The sequence below is a fragment of the Mobula birostris genome, chromosome 22 (genome assembly GCF_030028105.1).
Source record: "Mobula birostris isolate sMobBir1 chromosome 22, sMobBir1.hap1, whole genome shotgun sequence".
NCBI lineage: Eukaryota > Metazoa > Chordata > Chondrichthyes > Myliobatiformes > Myliobatidae > Mobula > Mobula birostris.
This window is the reverse complement of record NC_092391.1, coordinates 39,178,044-39,200,229: the sequence shown is the minus strand read 5'-3', so window position 1 is coordinate 39,200,229 and position 22,186 is coordinate 39,178,044. Positions and strand designations below refer to the sequence as shown.

At 40.3% G+C, this 22,186-nt stretch overlaps 1 protein-coding gene across 1 annotated transcript in view; it reads left to right on the top strand.

Annotated features, from left to right (window-relative positions):
* The window catches only part of abca2 (ATP-binding cassette, sub-family A (ABC1), member 2), a 553,235-nt gene that overhangs the window by 440,175 nt on the left and 90,874 nt on the right, over positions 1-22,186 (top strand). Inside the window, exons 34-36 of the mRNA XM_072240523.1 lie at positions 14,115-14,175; positions 16,661-16,835; positions 18,708-18,823. Of these exons, the coding sequence (XP_072096624.1) occupies positions 14,115-14,175; positions 16,661-16,835; positions 18,708-18,823 (352 nt within the window). The remainder of the gene's footprint in view (positions 1-14,114; positions 14,176-16,660; positions 16,836-18,707; positions 18,824-22,186) is intronic.

Below are 22,186 nucleotides of genomic sequence, written 5' to 3'. Positions count from 1 at the left end.
TAAGGCCCAAGAATCACTTTTGTACAGCATTTTCAATAGTGTTTATCTGAAGCCAGCAGAAAGACTCTGTCTCCTAGCTGGCATATCTAGAACTGAAAGTTAGTCTCAAAATAAGGAGCTGGGGATTCAGGACTGAGATGAGATGAAATTTGAGGACTCCCTCATTTCTTCAGTGACAAGATTTCAATCCTGACTCATGGTACTGTTGGTGATGTTTGTGCATTCTCTGTCAACCTCTGGGTGCTCTGATTTTCACCCACATTTCAAAAACATTCAGGTCAGTGTATTAGTTGGCCACTGTAAAATATCCAAAAACTACACATGACTGCCAGAATCGGGAGCGGGGGTGGGCGGCAGAGCAGAATTTGATTGCTATGCGGGAAGAATAAATTGGTTAGGGTAGAATATTATGCAGAAATGGGTGCATCGTGGAGAGTATGTGTTTACTGGCCCAAAGGGCTTGCTTCCATGCTGAATCTCCGTATGACTCTGTGAGAAAGCAGTGAACCTTTGGAATTCTCTACCTAAAAGGGTTGCCGAACCCTTCTAATACTTGCATGCTAACGTTCTAATGTCTCTTGTGATTTGGTACTGGCGATGAACTAATTAAATTAAATATTGTGTAATTATTACTATAATAAACATATTCTGCAGTACTGAATGTGGTAGAACCGCATTTTCTCAGACCCGACCAATCGCAAGATTTATTGTAAGATGTTAGCATCTTACAGGAATGTAAGTTTGAATGAAGCTGCACTAGGTTTGCTGAAACCATAGTGGGACAAAGCTGTTCATCCCTCGATCTGCATTTAGTTTCATAATTACTCAATTATATTTTAACCCCATTTACATACTGGCCTTTCACCTCTATATTGAAAATGTCTCCTGAGTGGCTAAGACCTCATTTTAAGGTTACTGAGTTTCTGTCTGGAAATTCTCTTTGTAGTTACCCAATCATTTTTGTTTATAATTTCAAACACCTTGATGGGAGCATCTTGTTCATCTGAGGATACACAAAAAAAAACAATGTAACCTATCTTCATAAATGATCCCTTTAAAACTTGATATCATCCAGCTGTCAGAATCTAAACTGCGGTCTGGGTTTACTTCTATTATATATTTGAGATCAGCTCCTCCTCAGAAAGTAGCCCTTTCGCTGTGCACTCTTGTAGAGATGTCGGATTTTGTGATGTAGAGCGCTCTGGCCATTATACATAATAATGAGCAGAATAGGAGGTCTGTTCTCATGAGATCATTGAATATATTCATGTCATTTCTTTCTTGGATACAGTTTCTTTCCTGGATATCTTAGGATTCAGATATTTGAGTTTCAGACTTAAATACCCTGAATTCCCGTTGATATTACACATTGATACATATAGAAACTCTTTTCTCCACTGAAATTAAATTTGTATTATATATGTTAGTTCAAGGAGCATTATTCATGTCAGTTCATAGTCTATAGCATGTGGGTGAAAATGATCTAGAATAATACATACAATGAAATTACACGGAATATCTTATCAGTGGTTTAGAGTTATTGATGTATATTCTAATTTCATTACCTTTTCAACACCATTAGCAATTACATTATTCAGAGAAATATGACATTCTCATTTCAAACATACTGGTAAGTTGATTACAGGTCAGAAGTTGTAAGAACATAAGAAATAGAAACAGGAGTGTGAAACACTTCATTCTCACACCTGTTCAACTATTTCATGAGATCATCACTAATCTTTTATTTCAGCACCTGTTTCTTGCATGAATGCTTAATCTTTCATTCACTTAACAAGTGATAACAAAGTTAGAGTCGCAATGCTGGCTCCCCTGTTTTCCTTTCAATTAGTTTTTAAGTTTGAGAGTTACAAAACATAATAGTGGCACTGAGGAAGTTTTAAATGAATTCGAAGCAACAACCTACCTGTTGAAGCCAGTGAGGTATCTGAGTTTAAAAAAAAAGCACAGAGAAACAATCGGCTGAAAAGAACTGCTGCATGTGCTTCTTTGGCAAAAGACATTCTAGTCTTTTAAAAAATAGGCAAAAAATGGATAAATTCATGTGTTCATAAACAGTGAGTACCAGGTGATAATAACCAAATTTAAAAAAAACAGAAATGGCTGCCTATATTGGAAAGATAGATGCATTCATTGCATAAGAGATAACTGAATGATGTATACACAGTTAATTGAACAGTATTTTGAAGCAAATAAAACAGCCAATGAGAAGTGAGAAGTTTTGCTGAGTGCATTGTGTTTAAAGGCATACAGCTTGTGAAGAAATTTAGCTGCTTCTGTCAAACCATCTGAAATGAGCATTGCTGATCTCATGAAGGTAATGCAAGAGTATTGAGAATCAAAACAGTTGTTGATTGCAGAACACTTTAGGTTTCATGAGTGGAATAAAAAGGGAGGGGAGTCCATTTCAATGTACATGGTTGAATTGAGGAGATTGGTTGAGCATTGTCAGTTCAGTGATGGGCTCAATGATGCACTGGGAGATTGTTTAATTTGTGGAATCTTACAAGAAAACTGTTCAAAAATGGTTCCTAACTGAAGCACAGCTTATATTTAAAAGAGAAGATGAAATTGCTGTATCAATGGAAACAGCAGCCAGAGACACAATTGAGTTGCAGAGGGGAATGACAGTGAGCTTGAATAAAATTGTACCAAACAGGAACTGGAAAGGCTGCACAAATTGTGTTTAATGTGGCAGGGACTCACATACACTAGATCAGTGTAGATTAAAAGGTGAAACTTGCAGAAAATAAAACAAAGTAGGGCATACACATTAAGCATGTCTGATAGACAAAAATAAATGGACTGCCTCGGGAAGTGAAAAAGATAAAAAGTCAAGTTACAGTTTCAGAAAGAGTACCAATCTGTGATAATGTAGGGAGTCACACAGCACTGAGTAGCTGTGAGATTTACAATGTGAAAAGTAACAATAGGCAAGGAAAACACAAGGAAATCTGCAGATGCTGGAATTTCAAGCAACACAGATAAAAGTTGCCAGTGAACGCAGAAGGCCAGGCAGCATCTCTAGGAAGAGGTACAGTCGACATTTTGGGCTGAGATCCTTCATCAGGACTAACTGAAAGAAGAGCTAGTAAGAGATTTGAAAGTGGGAAGGGGAGGGGGAGATCCAAAATGATAGGAGAAGACAGGAGGGGGAGGGATGGAGCCAAGAGCTGGACAGTTGATTGGCAAAAGGGATATGAGGGGATCATGGGACAGGAGGCCTAGGGAGAAAGAAAAAGGGAAGGGGGGGAAAACCCAGAGGATGGGCAAGGGGAATAGTGAGGGGGATAGAGGGAGAAAAAGGAGAGAGAGAAAAAGCATGTGTGTATATAAATAAATAACAGAATAGGCAAGGAATATGGCTGATACCAGATGAACTGCAAATTAATTAAAATGGAATTAGACTCCATGCTTTATGCTGACGACTCCATTAGACTCAAACCCAATCTCAGAAGGAGTATGCAGTGCAAACAGCTGAGATAAATTGAAGGCTCCTCAAACAAGGAAGTTTGATGTTTCACTCCTGGGCAAGCAGTCCCGGTGAGATACTACAGAGGTGATCTAAAGTGGGTACTCAAAAAGATTAAAGACAGAACTTAAACCAGTCTCCTACACAGTTGAGATTGCATCTAATATCACCTGAAGATGGCACATAGATCATTTGAAGAGAGCAGAGTCAACTGTTAGAGAAGAAAGGTGGACAGAGTTGTCAGAGCCACTTCCTGCAGATCGAAAGTGAACTCTAAAACCACCATGGAGGTGGCTGCAGAACCTGAGATTGTATCACATCCACACGCCTCACCTGCCAAGCAGATTGATCTCCTGCGTCAGAAAAGATGTTATCCTATTAGAAAAAGAAAGCTTCCATGGTGATTAATTCTTTCGGCCTGAATGAGACAACTTAAAATTTACTATGCTGTGGATGTCTATATAGGAGTTGTATGTTTCATATATATGTAAAATTGAGATGCATTCTATGTTGAGTTGGAGTTTATAGCTAAGCAGGGAGTAGTGTGTATTTAATATGACAATAATATTTGATTAATATTGTAAATATATTGTTTGATTAAGCATTCTTTGTTTACATAATGCAGTGCGGGTTATACGTAAAAGTACGTAAATGGGATATGTCATCATGCCACCACATGATACATCTGCTGCTTCTCACTTAAAGTAAAAACAAAGTTAGATTTACGTTCCCATCTCCCTTGTTTTCCATTAAATTAGATTTTAAGTTTCGGAGTTACAAAACATAATATTCATGAATTCCAAAGATTCACTGACCTCTGTTAATGAAAGTTATTCTTATCTCAGTCCTGAGCTGCCAACAGCTCATTTTCAGACTGTGACCCATGATTCTTGACACTCGAGCCAGGGGAAATGGGGAAAGTACAGTCACTGCCCCAGCGAGCAGGGTTCATTGTTGATCTCCAGTGTTATCTGTGTGTCATTTTCCTCACGACCACGCGAGATTTCTCTGGTTTCCTCCTGTACCCCCAGCTGTACAGCTTGGTTAGTTATTGGCCACTGTAAATTGTCCCTAGTTTGTACATGAGTGGTTAAGTTTTGGGAGGAGTTGAAGAGAATATGGGGAGAGTAAAATGGGATTAGTGCAATTTGGTGTTAACATGATGTCTTGGCTGAAGGGCCTGTTTCTACACTGTATGAATCTTTTCTGTCCTCTTTTCTGCTCTGTTCTTCCTCTTTTTTACCATTTACCTATTTTATTGTACTTTATTGTAAAGTTTTTATTAATGTCTTGCAGTGTACTGCTGGCACAAAACAACAGATTTCTTGGCATATATTAGCGATAATAAACCGGATTTGGATTGTGATTCTGATTCTGTATCAATCCCTGTCTTTTTAAAAAAAAAACAAAATTTTGTCCATTTTCACTGAGATTACCTCTCATTCTTCTAAATGAGCGTGCAAGCATAATCCCCTTAACTAACTTATTTACTCCCTGTTACGCCTGCTGATGTTTAGGGCAGCAATGAGGGTCCTCCATCTGTGTGTCCTTGACCACTTACATTCTTCATTGCTGTTTCATTGCAATTTTGTGTTGTGTTGTTAGCCTTGAGCTGAACTGCCGAACCTGGAGGACTGGTAGACCTCTTTTAGTCTGGCCTTTCACCTGTTTGGCATGGGTGACGCTGCCAAGAACCAAAGCATAAAGCCCGGACTCCAGCCAACACCACTCTCCATGTCACTGAGGCACTCAGGCCTCCAAACCACAACAAGATTGTGTCTTTTTGGAGGATAATCCCTTAAGCATTCCTTTTACGAAGTTAAACTCCACCCCCCCCCCCAATAAAAAGCACTTAGGAATTATTCTGGTGAATCTCCTGCACACACTCCTGTTACAAGTGTATCCTTTCTTTGATTGGAAAACCAGATCCATGTGTATCAGTGTAAATGCAAGTGTTAGATGTATGCTCCTTATTCTGTGTAGTTAGGGAAAAGGAGAAAAATGCAATGCAATTTTTTAGCACCATCGCATTGTCATGATACCTTATGACATTTTTCAACTTCTAAAAATAAGAATTGTAATAGATAGGTACAACCGTTGTGCCTCATTTCAATCAGACCCATTGTGATTTCCTGTGATAATTTTGCACCTTCCAGCTTTTTTTTAGGTCAGACCTTGTGCAGACCTCTGTGATCAAGGTCTAGATTTGTGCCTCACTGTACTCTTTTATATGCAGATTCTTGTACAGATTGGAAGAGTGTTTGGGGGGGGTGGGAGGGGAAAAAATGATCATGAAACACCACCATCTACTGGTTATAAAATGTACAGCAGGATTTATTTCACACTAAGTGAACAGCATCACATTCTGCTCTTTTACCAGATTACTGGCATGTTCCATTTACAGTCAGTTTCATGTATTATTGCCCAATGGATTAGAGGGTAAACCATACCCAATGAGTGTATACAACATACGCCACATCTTTATTGCAGAAATATCTTCTAATCATTTTCACAGGAAGGCTATCCACCAACATTTGCAGCTTTTCAAATTAAGATGTTTGAATCAGGATAAGTGAAAGATCGTTAGACATTTAATTTACACTGTTTCTTTTAGAATTATGCATCTGAAAATTTTATTTTCACAAATTGAAATTTTGCAGACAATTTCTAAGTCATGTTGCAATCTAGCTATCCATGGCTCTTGCGTCCAACCTATCCCCATTTGTTGTGCACATGATAGTATCATTTTCCTTTGCAACACTCTTTGCGGGGGATCTTGGAACATTTTGTCCCACATTATGGACGTTCCTAGAATAATAGGGTCTACCTGTTAAATCAGCCTCAGCCTCACTTAGATCAGCAAGTATGATACTGGAGAAACTCAGCAGGTCTGGCAGCAGCTGTGGAGGGAAGTAGACCATCGCCATTTTGGGTCAAGATCCCTCATCTGTGCTGTTCTCCATTTCCCTCCACAGACACTCAATTTGCTGAAATCTTCCAGGGTCTTTAGTGTTGATCCAGATGAGAGAATTGGCAGTCTCTTGTGTCAGCTTCATCTGGGTTGTCCCTCTCAAAGCTGCACTGCACCAACATTATCATCCCCACCTTCATCCATATCTGTTGCCAACACAACTCCAATCCTCAGACAAAAGCTGTGATCTTTTGATCCAGCACCTAGCAGTTTTCTCCTGTATTCTGCAGCACCAGCTCCCAGACCTTCCTCTGTAACACCAACACGCCGTAATGCTGCTCCGTAATCTCCAGTATTGACCCCTGACCCTATATCAGATGAAACAAGGTAAAAGATTACCTCCCCCTGTCCTGATGAATCACCACTATTTTATGTGGAAAAGCGCATGGAAGAAGTTCTGGAAGTAACAGTCTTAGAATGTGCTCTGGGCAGGGGACTTCTGAAATAACACTGAAGAGTGGCAACTTTTTGCGTGCGGCTTGTATTCCCATTCAAAATGACAATGGGTGAAATCCACAACTGTAGATACCGCATTACTAATATTGTTTCATGTAATCTAAAAGGCTTATTGATCATTAAAATTGAAAGATGAACTCATGAGCATTACTTCACTATTCCTCTTTTGTTCCATTTATTTATTTCAGAATCAGGTTTAATATCACTGATATATATCGTGAAATTTGTTTTTGTGGCAACAGTACAATGCAATACATAATTTTAAAAATTGAATAGAATTGAGTTTATTTCTTACATCCTTCACATACACGAGGAGTAAACATCTTCACATTACATCTCCATCTAAATTGCAATGTGCAATCATAGTAATTTATAATAATTTATAATAAATAGAACAGTCAATGTAATGTAGAGTACACTCAAATCAGTGTGAGTTAATCAGTCTGATGGCCTGGTTGAAGAAGCTGTCCCGGAGCCTGCTGGTCCTGGTTTTCATGCTGCGGTACTGCTTCCCGGATGGTAGCAGCTGGAATAGATTGTGGTTGAGATGGCTTGGGTCCCCAATGATCCTATGGTGCCTTTTTACACACCTGTCCATGTACAGATGCTCTGCACTCTCTGCAGAGTCCTGCGATTAAGAGAGGTACAGTTCCCATACCAGGCAGTGATGCAACCAGTCAGGATGCTTTCAATTGTGCCTCTGTAGAAGGTTCTTAGGATCTGAGGGCCCATACCAAACTTCCTCAACCGTCTGAGGTGAAAGAGACGCTGTTGTGTACAGACCACGTGAGGTCCTCGGTGGTGTGGATGCAGAGAACCTTGAAGTTGTTTATCCTCGCAACCCCAGATCCATTGATATCAATAAGGGGTAGCCTGTCTCTGTTCCTCCTGTAATCCACAACCAGCTCATTTGTTTTTGCGACGTTGAGGGAGAGGTTGTTTTCTTGACACCACTGTGTCAGAGAGATGACTTTTTCCCTGTAGGCCACCTCATTATTGTTTGAGATAAGGCCAATCAATGTAGTGTTGTCGGCAAATTTACTTAGATTGGAGCTGTTGTTGGCGATACAGTCATAGGTATACAGGGAGTAAAGGAGGGGACTCAGTACGCAGTCCTGAGGGGCTCCCGTATTGAGAGTCAGAGGGTTGGAGGCGAGAGAACCTACTCTTACAACCTGCTGGCGATCTGACAGGAAGTCCAGGATTCAGCTGCACAAAGCAGGGTCAAGGTTTGAGCTTCTTATCGAGCCTGAATGGAACTATGGTGTTGAATGCTGAACTGTAGTCCAAGAACAGCATTCTCACATAAGCATTCTTCTTCTCCAGATGAGTAAGGATGGTGTGTAGAGCAGTGGCTATTGCGTCATCTGTTGATCGGTTGTGACGGTAGGTGAATTGTAGGGGGTCCAGTTTGGGTGGTAGCAAGCTGCAGGTGTAATGGTTGACCAGACTCTCAAAGCATTTTATTTATTATTGAAGTGAATGCGACAGGATGCCAGTTGTTCAGGCAAGTTACCTTGGTCTTTTTTGGTACAGGGACAATGGTGGATAGATAACTTGAAGCAGGAAGGCACTCTACACCGGGAAAGGGAGAGATTAAAAATGTCTGTCAACACACCTGCCAGTTGTGCTGTGCACATCCTAAGTACTTGCCCTGGGAAGCCATCCAGTCCCACAGCCTTGTGACTGTGAATTACAGTAAAGATATAGTTATATTAAATAAGTAATGCAAAAAAGTAGTGAAATGGTGTTCACAGTTCAATGTCCATTAGAAATCGAATGGCAGAGGGAAAGAAGATTTTCCTGAACTGTTGAGTGTGTGCCTTCAGGCTACAGTACCTCCTTCCTGATGGTAGCAATGAGAAGAGAGCATGTCCCAGGTGGTGGGGTTCTTTAATGATGGATGCTGCATTTTTTGAAGCATTGCTCCTTGAAGATGTCCTGGATGCTACAGAGGCTAGTGCCTATGATGGAGCTGACTGAAATCCATTATGAGCTCCATCATATATTATAACACTGTATTTTTCTTGTCTTGTACTGGACTGCTGCCGCAAAACAACAAGTTTCATGACACATGTCAGTAATAATAAACCTGATTCTGATTTTCATTCAGTGTCCATCACCAAGAATAGCTTGGTAGCACACTAGATCAGGATGGCTGAATCCTGAAAGATGTAACTAACAAATTAGTTGAGTGCACCTCATCTGCATCACCCTACCTGTGGCAGGTGAGTCAGTCCACAATTGCAGTGGTAGAAGTGACCAACACACAGTTTTGTTGGTGATAGAGCCTCATCTTTATGCTGACCACATCTTTCATCCTACTGTATGGCACCACAATTGTGAAAGTTGGAAAAGTCAGGCAGCTCAAAACTAGACATCCTTGAGGCACTGAGGACCATGATCACCGGCATAAATCTACGCTATCTCAACCAGTCCCTTGATGTGTATTACCAAAGTGGACCATCAAGCCCTGATTCAATGCAGAAGGGCAAGTCATGAGTGACAGTAGACATACTAAATATGACCTGCCAGTATGGCAAATGTAACACACATCTACATGCATACTGTCTTTTTCTATTTAACATTGAATAGACAGAGCTCAGCAGTGACACCTCCAGCAGTTGATGTCTATAAAGAATTAACCACCTAAGAAGGAGATTCCAACAGAATCCCATCCACAGCAATGGCAGGACCCAGCACATGAGTGCTGAAGAAGATTAGAACATTAGTTTCATTTGTCATATGTACATTGAATGTGTCAATTGTATCAAATCAAGTCAGAGAGGATTGTGGGTGCAGTCCACAAATGTCGCCACACTTCCAGCGCCAACATAACAAGCCCACAACTTGCTACCCGTAACCGTACACCTTTGGAAAATATGCACCTGGAGGAAGCTCACGCTGTCACGGGGAGAACATACAAACTCCTTACAGACAGTGGTGGGAATCGAACCCAGATCCGTGATCGCTGTAAAGCAATTGCGCTAACCACTATGTTACCGTGCAGCCAGAAGATTTGTCTCAGCTTCCTTCCGAGCTCTCCACGTGATGTCATGAAACAACCAAGAGTACTGCATACGGCAAAGATGATGGGATCGGGCAACTTTGCAGCTCTAATAATGTAGACCTGTGCTCCAGAATTAGCTACATCTTTAAGCCAAGCTATTTCAATATAATTAGCACACTGACGTTCACCAAACAATGTGAAAAATTGTCCATGTTCACAAACAAAACAGGTTAAATGCACTCTGTCTAATTACCACCCTCTCAGCCTACCCTCAGTCATAAGAAAAGTGCAGGGAGTGTTATTGACAGTGGTATCAAGGAGACTTATCAACAGTGTGCTTATTAATACCCTGTTTGCATCTTACCAAGGCCATTTGGTAGCAGACCTCATTGTGGCCTTGATATAGGTATACACAAACAGCTGAAACATAGAAGTGAGGTGAGATTGAGCAGCCTCAAATTCAGTACAACATGATTGAATGCAGCATCATAGCACCCTTGTAAAGCTGCACCAGGGACAGTGATGCTGAATTTTTTTTGGAGGTTAGTCATCCCAAACTTAGACTAATTTGTGGGAGTTCCTCTGGGCAGTGTCCTAAGCCCAGCCACCTACACCTTTCTTCCATCATAAGGTAGCGTAGTGGTCAGTGCAAGGCTATTACTGCACGAGCAACACGGATTCAATTCCCTGCTGTCTGTAAGAAGTTTGTACATTCTCCCCATGACCGCATGGGGTTCTACTGAGACTTGCGGCTTAGTCGGTTAATTGGGTGTAATTGGCTGGCACGGATTCGTTGCGCGAGGAGGGCCTGATACTGTGATGTATCACTAAGTAAAATTTAAAAAGTGAAAAGAATAGGGGCGGAAGCAGTGTTTGTTTTGATTCACAACTCATCAGCCATTGAACCAAGCTGTGCAGATACAAACCCCATTTCCAGAAAAGTTGTGATATTTTCCAAAATGCAATAAAAACAAAAATCTGTGATATGTTAATTCACGTGAACCTTTATTTAAATGACAAAAGTACAAAGAAAAGATTTTCAATAGTTTTACTGACCAACTTAATTGTATTTTGTAAATGTACACAAATTTAGAATTTGATGGCTGCAACACACTCAACAAAAGTTGGAACAAAGGCATGTTTACCATTGTGTTACATCAACTTTCCTTTTAATAACACTTTTTAATCGTTTTGGAACTGAGGATACTAACTGTAGTAGATTTGCAACTGGAAATTTTGTCCATTCTTGCTTGATATAGGACTTCAGCTACTCAACAGTCCATGGTTTTCGTTGTCTGATTCTCCTCTTCATGATGCGCCATACATTTTCAGTAGGAGATAGATCTGGACTGGCAGCAGGCCAGTCAAGTACACGCACTCTGTGTCTACAAAGCCACACTGTTGTAGCCCGTGCAGAATGTGGTCTGGCATTGCCCTGCTGAAATAAGCATGGATGTCCCGGGAAGAGACGTCGCTTTGATGGCAACGTATACCTCTCTAAAATCCTAATATACGCCTCAGAGTCAATGGTACCTTCACATACGTGCAATTCACCCATGCCGTGGGCACTGATGCACCCCCATACCATCACAGGTGCTGGCTTTTGCACCTTTTGCTGATAACAATCTGGATGGTCGTTTTCATCTTTGGCACAGAGAACTCGACGCCCGTTTTTTCCGAAAACTAGCTGAAATGTGGACTCATCTGACCACAGCACACGGTTCCACAGTCTTTCGGTCCATCTGAGATGAGCTCGGGCCCAGAGAACTCACCGGCGTTTCTGCATAGAGTTGATGTATGGCTTCCTCCTTGCATAATACAGTTTCAAGTTGCATTTCTGGATGCAGCGACGGACTGTGTTGAGTGACAATGGTTTTCCGAAGTACTCCCGAGCCCAGGTGGCTATTATTGTCACAGTAACATGACTTTTCTGTGCACTTTTCAATCTTATTTTAACTCTGTCCCAACTTTTGTTAAGTGTGTTGCAGGCATCAAATTCTAGATTTGTGTATATTTACAAAATACAATTAAGTTGGTCAGTAAAACTATTGAAAATCTTTTCTTTGTACTTTTATCGGTTGAATAAAGGTTCATGTGAATTAACATATCACAGATTTTCATTTTTATTGCATTTTGGAAAATATCCCAGCTTTTCTGGAAATGGGGTTTGTAGTAAAACTGAGGTAACCTTCAGGTATGAGCCGAAATGTGGCAAGTAACACTAACTTCTCTGAAGTGTCAAGACACAGGCCCTCTCTAGTAAGAGACAGTCTAACCATCCACCTGCAAAATTATCATTACTGAGCCTCCCACCATCAATATCAGAATCACGTTTAATATCAGCATATGACCCACGAGAGATCACTATCGACCACCATTTCCATTCATTCTCCACAATAATGGTTCCTGATTCTAAATTGTATTCCAATCACTGATTTTTCCTCTGAAATCCCAGTCCTTGATCCTTTATCTCCAATGTTCCCTCCCCTCACTGTAATCCAATATCTAATTTTCTCTCTTTAATACTGATTAGCACTGGTATTCCCATTCCACTCTCCTTCCCTCCCTCAATAACTACTTTTACCCCATCCGTCACTCTTAACCCAGTGTCTGAATGTGCTTCCATCCCCATCCATTGACTCTCCAATCCCAGTCTCCATCAGATCGATTAGTTTCTACAGAACGAGCGAACAAGTTGGTCTTACAGATTATTGCTTGCTCACAGAAGAGTGACTCTTCTAATACTTTTGCCTGATCAGGGGAGTAACACTTCCAAGTTGTCAGTCTTTATCATTGGATTTTCTCAATCTCTTTCTCATTATGTTTTATTGAGATACAGTGCAGATCAGCCCTTCTGACTCTTTGAGTCACACTGCCCAGCAATCCCCAAATTTAGTTGTAGCCTAATCATGGGAGAATTTACAATGACCAATTAACCTACCAACCAGTACATTTTTGGACTGTAGGACGAAACTCGCCTGATCACAAGGAGAACGTATAAACTCCTCGCGGGCAGTGGTGGGAATTGAACCCGGTTTTCTGCTACTGTAAAGCGTTGTGCTAACCTCTACACTACTATGTGCACAAGTCTCTCTCTCAATATTTGAAATAAAAGAAGATGCCAAGTTGGGGAGGGAGGGGAGGGAACGTCGACTCATACCATGAGAGGCCTGCATCAGGCATTTTCATACCTTACAAGGCGCAGAGTGGAAGTTTGTGTGGGGCGCCACTCCTCGCACAGACACTAGAGTAATGTGTGGGTGAGTGCCTTGCTCAAGGACACAAACATGCTGCTACAGCTGAGGCTTGAACTGATGACCTTCAGATCACTAGACGATCGCCTTCACCACTTGGCCACGTGGCCAAGGTGGAGAAGAAAGGACAAAATAGAAAGGCTCATGATGAGGTACAAGAACTTGTAGAAAACTTAATATTATTCAAAAACAGGAAAGAAAGCCATCAGATTGTTGTAATATAAAATTGTGCATTTCTCAGGAAGAACGTAGCATCCACACTATTGCTTCTGAAGAAACAGAATTGATAATCTTTTACACAGTCGAATCTTTATTCACAACAGTTACTTGTTAGTTACCCATATGTGAAATTGAGCAGTCTGATTTATGCTGTGGACAGGGAAGCTTGATGGCTGGTCCGTACAACACTCTGAATAATTTAGTTTTGTTCATACAGATGACCAGATATTCTGCTTTAGTCATGTGGTCATCATCTTTATGGGAGAGAGTCCTGTGTGCAAAATGGCTTTTGTGTTTCTACACTGAAGTTAAAACAGTTTAGATGTACTTCAGTAGAGGAGTTCTGTGGCATATTGGAGGTTGTGAAATGTGTTTATTTAATGTTGCTTACACTTAAGACATAAAGGTTATCTTCACCAAATATGTATGTTATCATATTATCAAGCATTCTTCTTGTAGCTTACAACATCTGTCTGAATTTGCTCTGACAACAGCCTCAAACATCAAATCTTTCCGCTGTACCTCGGCACAATTGGCAATGGAAAACCAATTTATCAATAATTCTGCTACGATTGGGAACAACACTTATACGATAGGGCAGGAACTGTATTAACTCTGGAGAATGGTTAAGAAGTATTTAATTAAGTACAGCTGTCTTTTAAGAAAGTTTCATGGTACTTTTTTTTTAATCACTGTTCTATTTTTGTCTTGTAGGTATCACAGTGACAAATCACCCAATGAATAAGACCAGTGCCAGTTTGTCTCTCGACTACCTGTAAGCAAATGAATCAGTATTTCTCTCAATATTTCATTCTAAGCTGTCAGTCTTTATCAGTAGATTTTCTCATTTTTTTCCCCAGTGGTTAAAATAGAAGAGAACTGGCTGCATGGCCAATATAATATTCAATCTTGTAAAGTAACCAAGTACCTAAACACATTAAACTGAAAGAGTACCAGTGAGTGATGCAGCACGGAAGGAGAATCTTTGGACCAACTTGCCAAACTGAGCAATCCTGACCAAGTTGTCCAACTGAGCTAGTCCCATTTGCCTAATTTAGGTTCATATCCCTCCGAGTCTTTCCTATCCATGTATTTATCCAAATGAAATGCTGGAATTGTACCCACTGCTACTTCTTTCTCTGACAGTTTGATCCATATAACCACCACCCTCTTTCCGGAAATAGTCACAGACCACAAAAACATGCTCATCGGCCCATCTAGTCCATGCTGAACCACTTAAATTGCCTACTCCCATCAGCCTAGACAGAGACATAGCCCTCCATATTCCCACCACCCATGTACCTGTCGAAACTTCTCTTAAACATTGTAATCAAGCTCGAATGCACCACTTGCACTGGCAGCTCGTTTCACACTCTTCCAACCTCTGAGTGAAGAAGTTTCCCTTCATATTCCCCTTCAACTTTTCACCTTTCACCCTTAACCCATGACCTGTAGTTGTAGTGCCACTCATCTTCAGTAGAAAAAAATCTGCTTGCATTTACCCTGTCTGTACCCTTCATGATTTTGTATACCTCTGTCAAATCGTCCCTCAATCTTCAACATTCCAAGGAATAAAGTCCCTTTTAAATCTTTTTTCTCTCACTTTAAACCTACGTCCTTTTGTTTTGGCTTTGAGGAGAAAGCAGTGGCCATTCAGCTTATCTTTACCCTTTATGATCTCGTAAACCTCTATAAGATCACCCCTCAGCCTCCTACACTCCAATAAAAAGTTCTACCCTATGCAACCTGTCCTTATAATTCGACCACCCCCCCCAAGTGTTCAAGAGGTAACATTCTCCAAATCTTTTTGCTTGTAGCCTTTCCATTCTCATTACTTCCACCCTAGAACAGAGTGACCAGAACTGTATGCCGTACTCCAAATGTGACCTTACCAATGTCTTGTACAGTGCCGTATGGTAGGTTGCAGTTTTCCCTGCACCGGCTCCCATGTAGAACATTGCTGTTCATGGTTGGCCACAGGAGGACTTGCTATAATTATGCTGCTTTAGTAGTGCATGTTACTCATGACAGAGCTGGTCAATATCCACAACAGACGTAATTTATTATGCAGTGCATATGTCTTTTAGACAGCTAACCACGAACATTGAAAGGCTGGAAGGCTTCCCATGATACCAATATATTGAACAATGATGAGTACTTTGATATCCCAACTTCATATTCTTTGTTGATTCCTTTTCACACCATTCCAGTTGCAAGGGGATTGGGAGAGTAGAAAATTGTGGGGGAATTTTTGTTTTGTTATCCACAGATAAAACCAGAAGATATTAGATTAAATTAGATTATGAGGACACGCAGTCCTCTTTTATTGTCATTTAGTAATGCATGCATTAAGAAATGATGCAATATAGGAGCAGAATTAGGCCTTTTGGCCCGTCGAGTCTGCTCTGCCATTTCATCATCGTTGACCAATTTCCCTCTCAGCCCCAATTTCCTGCCTTCTCCCTGTATCCCCTGTGCTTTAAATAAACCCAATCTCCCAGCCTCCACAGCTGTTTGTGACAATAAGTTCCACAAATTCACCACCCTCTGGCTAAAGAAATCCCTCCTCGTCTCCGTTCTTAATGGACATCCCTTTACTCTGAGGTTGTGCCTTCTGGTCTTAGACACCCCCATCGTGGCAAACATCCTCTCCACCTCCACTCTATTGAGACCTTTCAACATTCAATAGATTTCAATGAGATTCCGCACCCCCCATTCTTCTGAATTCCAGTGGTACTGGTGAGCTATTTTCCTCCTCCCAGCCAGAAGTTTTTGCGGATCAGAACTTTATGATTCCCAGTGAATATTTGGATCTACTTCCCAAATATAGAAAATACTTGGCACATATGGATGTCTGCCTTTTCAACTGAGCAGTTAACAGCAACCAGTATGCTGTATGGATAAATGGAAAATCCAGTTTTGACATTTAAGCTTCACATTTGCAACGGCAGTAGACAATAATTTATGCTTGTTTCATCCTCATTAATGGCAAGAGGAAAAGGCATTTTCATTAATACATGGAACTGGCCATTCTTCTCTTCTGTGTCTTAAGTTTATGGAGAAACTAACTTCATATATGGAATGGACTTTGGTTCTCATTTTGTAGTACTGCCAAAGAAATGTTGATAGAAAAATATGCTAACTTTTATCACCAGTTAAGGAGTGAGAACCACATTTTTGATTATTGTTAAACTGTGACGTAATATTGCAATGTTGATTTTATCTCAGAAATCTTAAGTCTTTTTCTTGAATTGTTTCAGTCTGCAGGGCACAGATGTGGTCATTGCGATTTTCATCATTGTGGCCATGTCCTTTGTCCCAGCCAGCTTTGTGGTGTTTCTAGTGGCCGAGAAATCAACCAAAGCAAAACACTTGCAGTTTGTCAGTGGATGCGACCCCGTTATCTACTGGTTGGCCAACTACATTTGGGATATGGTGAGAATTGTTCTGCTCTTCCAGGTCAAGGAGTGGAAACCAGTTTAATCACTGAGGTTACGACATCTCTCATCACTATGCAGTGCCTCAACAGCATTAACTTCCAACAAATGTTTCCTTGAAATTTGTCTGCTCAAGCCTCACTTCACTTAATTTCAGAATCAAAATCCCAATATTAGTAGGGATTGCCAATTTTGAGTGACAGAGATTATGTTTTAACAACCTGCTAAAATATATGGAAGTGACTTAAACTTTCCCATTATGTAGTTATAACTGTTCTGCAGGTTTGTTTCACTCTTTCATCTCAGATTGATGATATTCACTGCAACAAAAGACCTTGTATTCTGTTGCTGAATGTTTCACAAGTTCTGCAATACATCAGACTATGAGTCCATTCGTAGATGGTCGGTGGTTATGTTGTTGAGCCAATATGAAAATGGAGATCCCAGGTTTTGGGATATTGTCTCTTGTAATTTCCTCATATTTCCATACATTGCAGAAGGGGGTTATTCATTCTGTGATATCCATACTAGCTCTTGGACAAATCCCATTTCTTCACCTTTGTCTCTGGCATCTTTTTCCCCTGTACCTATTAATTCCATCTCATTTCTCAAAACTGCACTGGGCACAGTTTACAGTCACCAATTGACCAATCAGGGAGCACATCTTTAGCTGGTCACACGGAGAGCATGATGGGGAGAGCGCTAAAGCCATACAGCACCAGAAATACAGATCAAATCTATGTCGCTGGAACTGTGGAGCAGCAATTCTACCTGTTACAGTATTTTGCCTGCGAGGGCAATGATGCTTCATAAATATTTAATTGTTCAGTGGGATGAATTAATTTACTATACTTGTCAAGTTTTCATTACCTTCAATCAAAAATGTGCAACATTCTGTGATGGTCTTAAAACCTTCATCTTGTTCACCATGTTTCTGTTCTGTATTACATTTTGTTTGTCCATCAATATTGATTTTGTTGACAGACAATGGTCACCTTTTCTCCAGTACCTCAAATTTCACATCTCTGAACTTGTTCCTGTGGTTTAAAAATGGTTACAGTCCCATTTCCAGAGCCATTTGTTCTTGCTATTCTCCCACTCCATCAAACTGTTAAAAGGAATGCTGTTAGTTACCTGGTTCTGCAATCAGGAAATCGCTCACTGGATCCCCCTCATATTGCTCCCCTTTAAGAACTTCTACAGAAAACTGCCTTGCCTGCAATATTTTTCTTACCCTCCTAGTGTTCTTCCTTAAGCCCATGACATCTAGCCCATAGTGTTGTGATGTGTCTGGAGATGGCTGATTAGAGCAATCGAGATTCCTTTCACACTGCTGACAAAGATGTAGAGATCATGTAATCTCAATGTTTCTTAATTTTCCTCTTTGCTTACTCTTCAGCAAGCTGTTTCACATTCTCTGCAATTTACTGTATGCCTCAGTGATCAGGGTAATATGAAAACATAAGTTTACAGGAAGTAAATAATTTGTCTACTGATAGTAATGTTCTTTAAATAAATGAATGATTTTCCACTTCAATTTATTACTGTCGCTCTTTACAGAGTGACTCCCATCAAATGAACAAATGAGGTAATGTGCTTTAATTCTCAGGCTTTTGCAGAGAGAGCATACATTGAAGATAAGGTGCAAGAGGTGGATCTGATTCACAGTCATTGACCTTTTACCAGGAATCACGTACTTTTTGATGTATCTTAACAGAGTTGAAATGTGCTAAATGCAGAACTTAAATATGAGACTACATTTTTTTCAGCAAAACTAGCCATGTTATGAACCATAATATGCTCCTAGCCGATGTATTGATGTTTACTTGTTTATTTACTTGTACTTTGTTTCTTCCTCCTCTGTCTCCAGTTGAATTACTTGGTGCCAGCAACTTGTTGCATCATCATTCTCTTTGTGTTCGATCTGCCAGCCTACACGTCACCTACTAATTTTCCAGCAGTCCTCTCACTCTTCCTGTTGTATGGGTAAGTCATATTATACAGATGTAATCTAATGAAGGAACTAACCAATGGACAAATAATGCCTGTGTAACCATCTGAAGTGCCTTGTCCACAGCCTTACAAATTCTATTTGATACTACTGCCCTTATCTTCCGTTCTTTCACCAACACTGGCTCAAAATCCTAGATATCTCTCCGTTAAACCACAGTGAACATATCCACACCTCAAAGACTGCAGCAGTTCAGGATAGCAGCTCATTATCTCTTTCTCAAGGGCATTGAGGGTTGGGCAATTAAATTCTCACTCAGCTTGTAAAGCCCACATCCCTTGAATTAAATAAATAAATAACAAATCTCATGTTTGTCTACTGTAAGCTTTTTTTTAAGCTTACAAAAACTCCCCTTGCAAGTACCTTGTATTCATTAATGGACCTCGCTATTGAATCAGATCCCAGCATTTTGTATTCATTTCTTCTTTCAAAGCCACCCAACCTATACACCCACCCTGGACATTCTTTTTACCCCTCTCTCCCCTCATTGGGCTGAAGACACAAAAGCCTGAAAGTACAAACCGCCAGCCTCAAGGGCATCTTAAGACTCGTGAACAATTAGATGGACTCTTGGCCTCACAATCTACCTCATTATGATCTTGCGCTTTATCGTTTACCTGCATTGCATTTCTTATGGTAGCTTTTACATTTTATTCTGTATTGTGTTTGTTTTAACTCAGTGCACTTGAATGATTTGATCTGTATAACTAGATTGCAAGTCAAGCTTTTCACTGTATCTCAGTACATGTGTCAATAATAAAGCAATAGCAATACCAGTTATGAAGAAAGTGCAGTGCAAGGAAACGATGAGGGTGCAAGGCCAACATGAGGTCGATATTGAGGGCAGGAGTTCATCTTACTGTACTAGGGACTGTTAAATAATCATATAATATTGTCCTTGAGCCTGGTGGTTTGTGTGCTTTTGTATTTCTTTCCCAATAGAAGTGAGAATGTCTGGGGTGTTTTTATGATTATGTTGGTTGCTTTACTGATACGGTGAAAAGCTGAGACAGAGATCATGGAGGGGAGACTGGCTTCTGAGATATGTTGAGCTGTGTCCACAACTGTGCATTTTCTTGGAGTTAAAGGTGGAGAAATTGCCAGGCCATGATGTATTCAGATAGAATACTTTCAGCACAAGTTTCCACTTACTTACAATGCGTTCCACACACAGATAGTCAACCGGGATATTTCTCCAAAGATTACATTTTGGGGAGGGAATGAATGGGTGCTACACAGCAGAAGCATTCAGCAGAGACAGAGAGAAACTTCAGCTACCTAAGTGTGATAGTTCACAAATCCCAAACAGAACTGGTGATGTCAACTTGTCAAAGAGAATCTGAGGAACACACTGCATAAATTGCAAACTTTATGATAATGGTTCTTAAACAAAGTCAAAGAATTTGAAATTTATTTCCTTCATTTCAACAGTTACTAGTAATTTTCTGATTGTAAAGGATTGTTGTTGTTGTTGTTTAGTGGAGTCCAACTCTTCGTGACCTCATGGACCATAGCGTCCATAGGGTTTTCATGGCAAGATACGGAAGTAGATTGCCAGGCCTCTCTTCTGCACAGTTACTGCTGCTGCCCAGGTTGGGACCCAGCTAGGCTTGAACTCAGGACCATTTGCCTTGAAGTCCAGTGCTGATGCCACCACACCACCAGCCAGCCCAATTGTACAGGAACAATAGCATGAAATACTAGACTTTAATCTCCGAAGTTAGAATCATACATTTTATCTCAGACAGTGAACACATTTGCATTCCCAAACTCATGCCAGAGAGAAAATATAAAATTTGAATGTTTGATTTTATATTTTGACTCTTTTGTGTAAAGATAAGACCATAAGATATAGGAGCAGAATTAGGCCATTTGGCCCATCGAGTCTGCTCTGCCATTTCATCATGGCTGATCCAATTTTCCTCTCAGCCCCAGTCTCCTGCCTTCTCCCTGTATCTCTTCATCCCATGGCCAATAAAGAATCTATCAACCTCTGCCTTACACAAAAGTGTGGCCCCCACAGCCGCTTGTGGCAAAGAATTCCACAAATTCATTACTTTCAGGCTAAAGAAATTCCTCCTCATCTCTGTTCTATAAGGGGCACCACTGTATTCTGAGGCTTTGTCCTCTGGTCTTCAACTCTCCCACCAAAAGAAACAGCCTTTCGCTATCCACTCTATCTGGGCCTTACAGAAAAATTGGCTGCTATATACTGTTTCAAGACAATTATTCAAGATCCAGTTATGAGAATATTATTATGAATACTTTGAGGGAGATACAAGCTGGTCCTTGAAAATCAGGTGAATACACTGCTGGAAATCTGATATAAAAACTGAAAATCCTGGAAACACAACAGGTCAGGCAGAAGCTGTGGAAAGTGAAGTGTTAACTCTTACACTAAACTATATACAATAAACTAATTTGACTTTCAGTCCCAGCATATGCATAATTTTTCATGAGTTTTATCTAGATAACCCTTCTTTGTGCTACTCAGAACTTGTCTGGTTATCATACTCTTCAAATTCAGTTTTTATCCCTTATCGTTTAGAGCACTTAAGTTCATTGCTATACCACACTTGCTGATGTACAGTATTCATGTGACCTAATTTATTGGAAATACTGTTTATCTCAATAATTCAGATCTGCAATTCTAGCAAATTGTGGCTGACTTTGGCTTTTAGTATGTGGCGGTTTGTAAGAGGAATCTTGTGGACTCTGTTATATGATTAGTGCAAGATTCATGGATTATACAGCACTGAAACTAGACATTGGGATGTGGGGTTCGTGCTGCCCCACTTCAGCTTTCTTTTGTTCTCATCGAAACCTAAACCTGTCAGCATAACCCTTACTCCCTCTTGGCTATTAGGTTTCCCTCTAAAAGCACATTTGTTTTTCTCCTCAGCTACTCCCTATGTTACTGAGTTCTCTTAATACTATCCATATAGAGCAGGAGTTCCCAACCTGGGGTCCACAGACCCCTCGGCTAAGGGTCCATGGCTTAAAAAAGTTTGGAAATGCGTGATACAAAGAATGAAAAGATTTAAATATTTTGTCTCTCCTAACTCCTTAAAACAACAATCCAGCTAGTTTCATTTCCATCTCCTTCCCTGTGGATTATAAATTCTTCCTTTCCCAGTTCTATCCAATTTCATTTTCAAGGTGTTTCTCCAACTTTTTTGGGCAGTAGTCCAAACATTCAAATTGATAACAATTCATTGCGTAAGTTTTTTTTTCTTTCACTCTTTCATCGAATAAAATATTTGCTAACTTTCTTAAGTATCTGTTTTGGTTAACAACCCTCCTTCAGGTTGAAACAGTTTTATAGCACCCTATTTGTA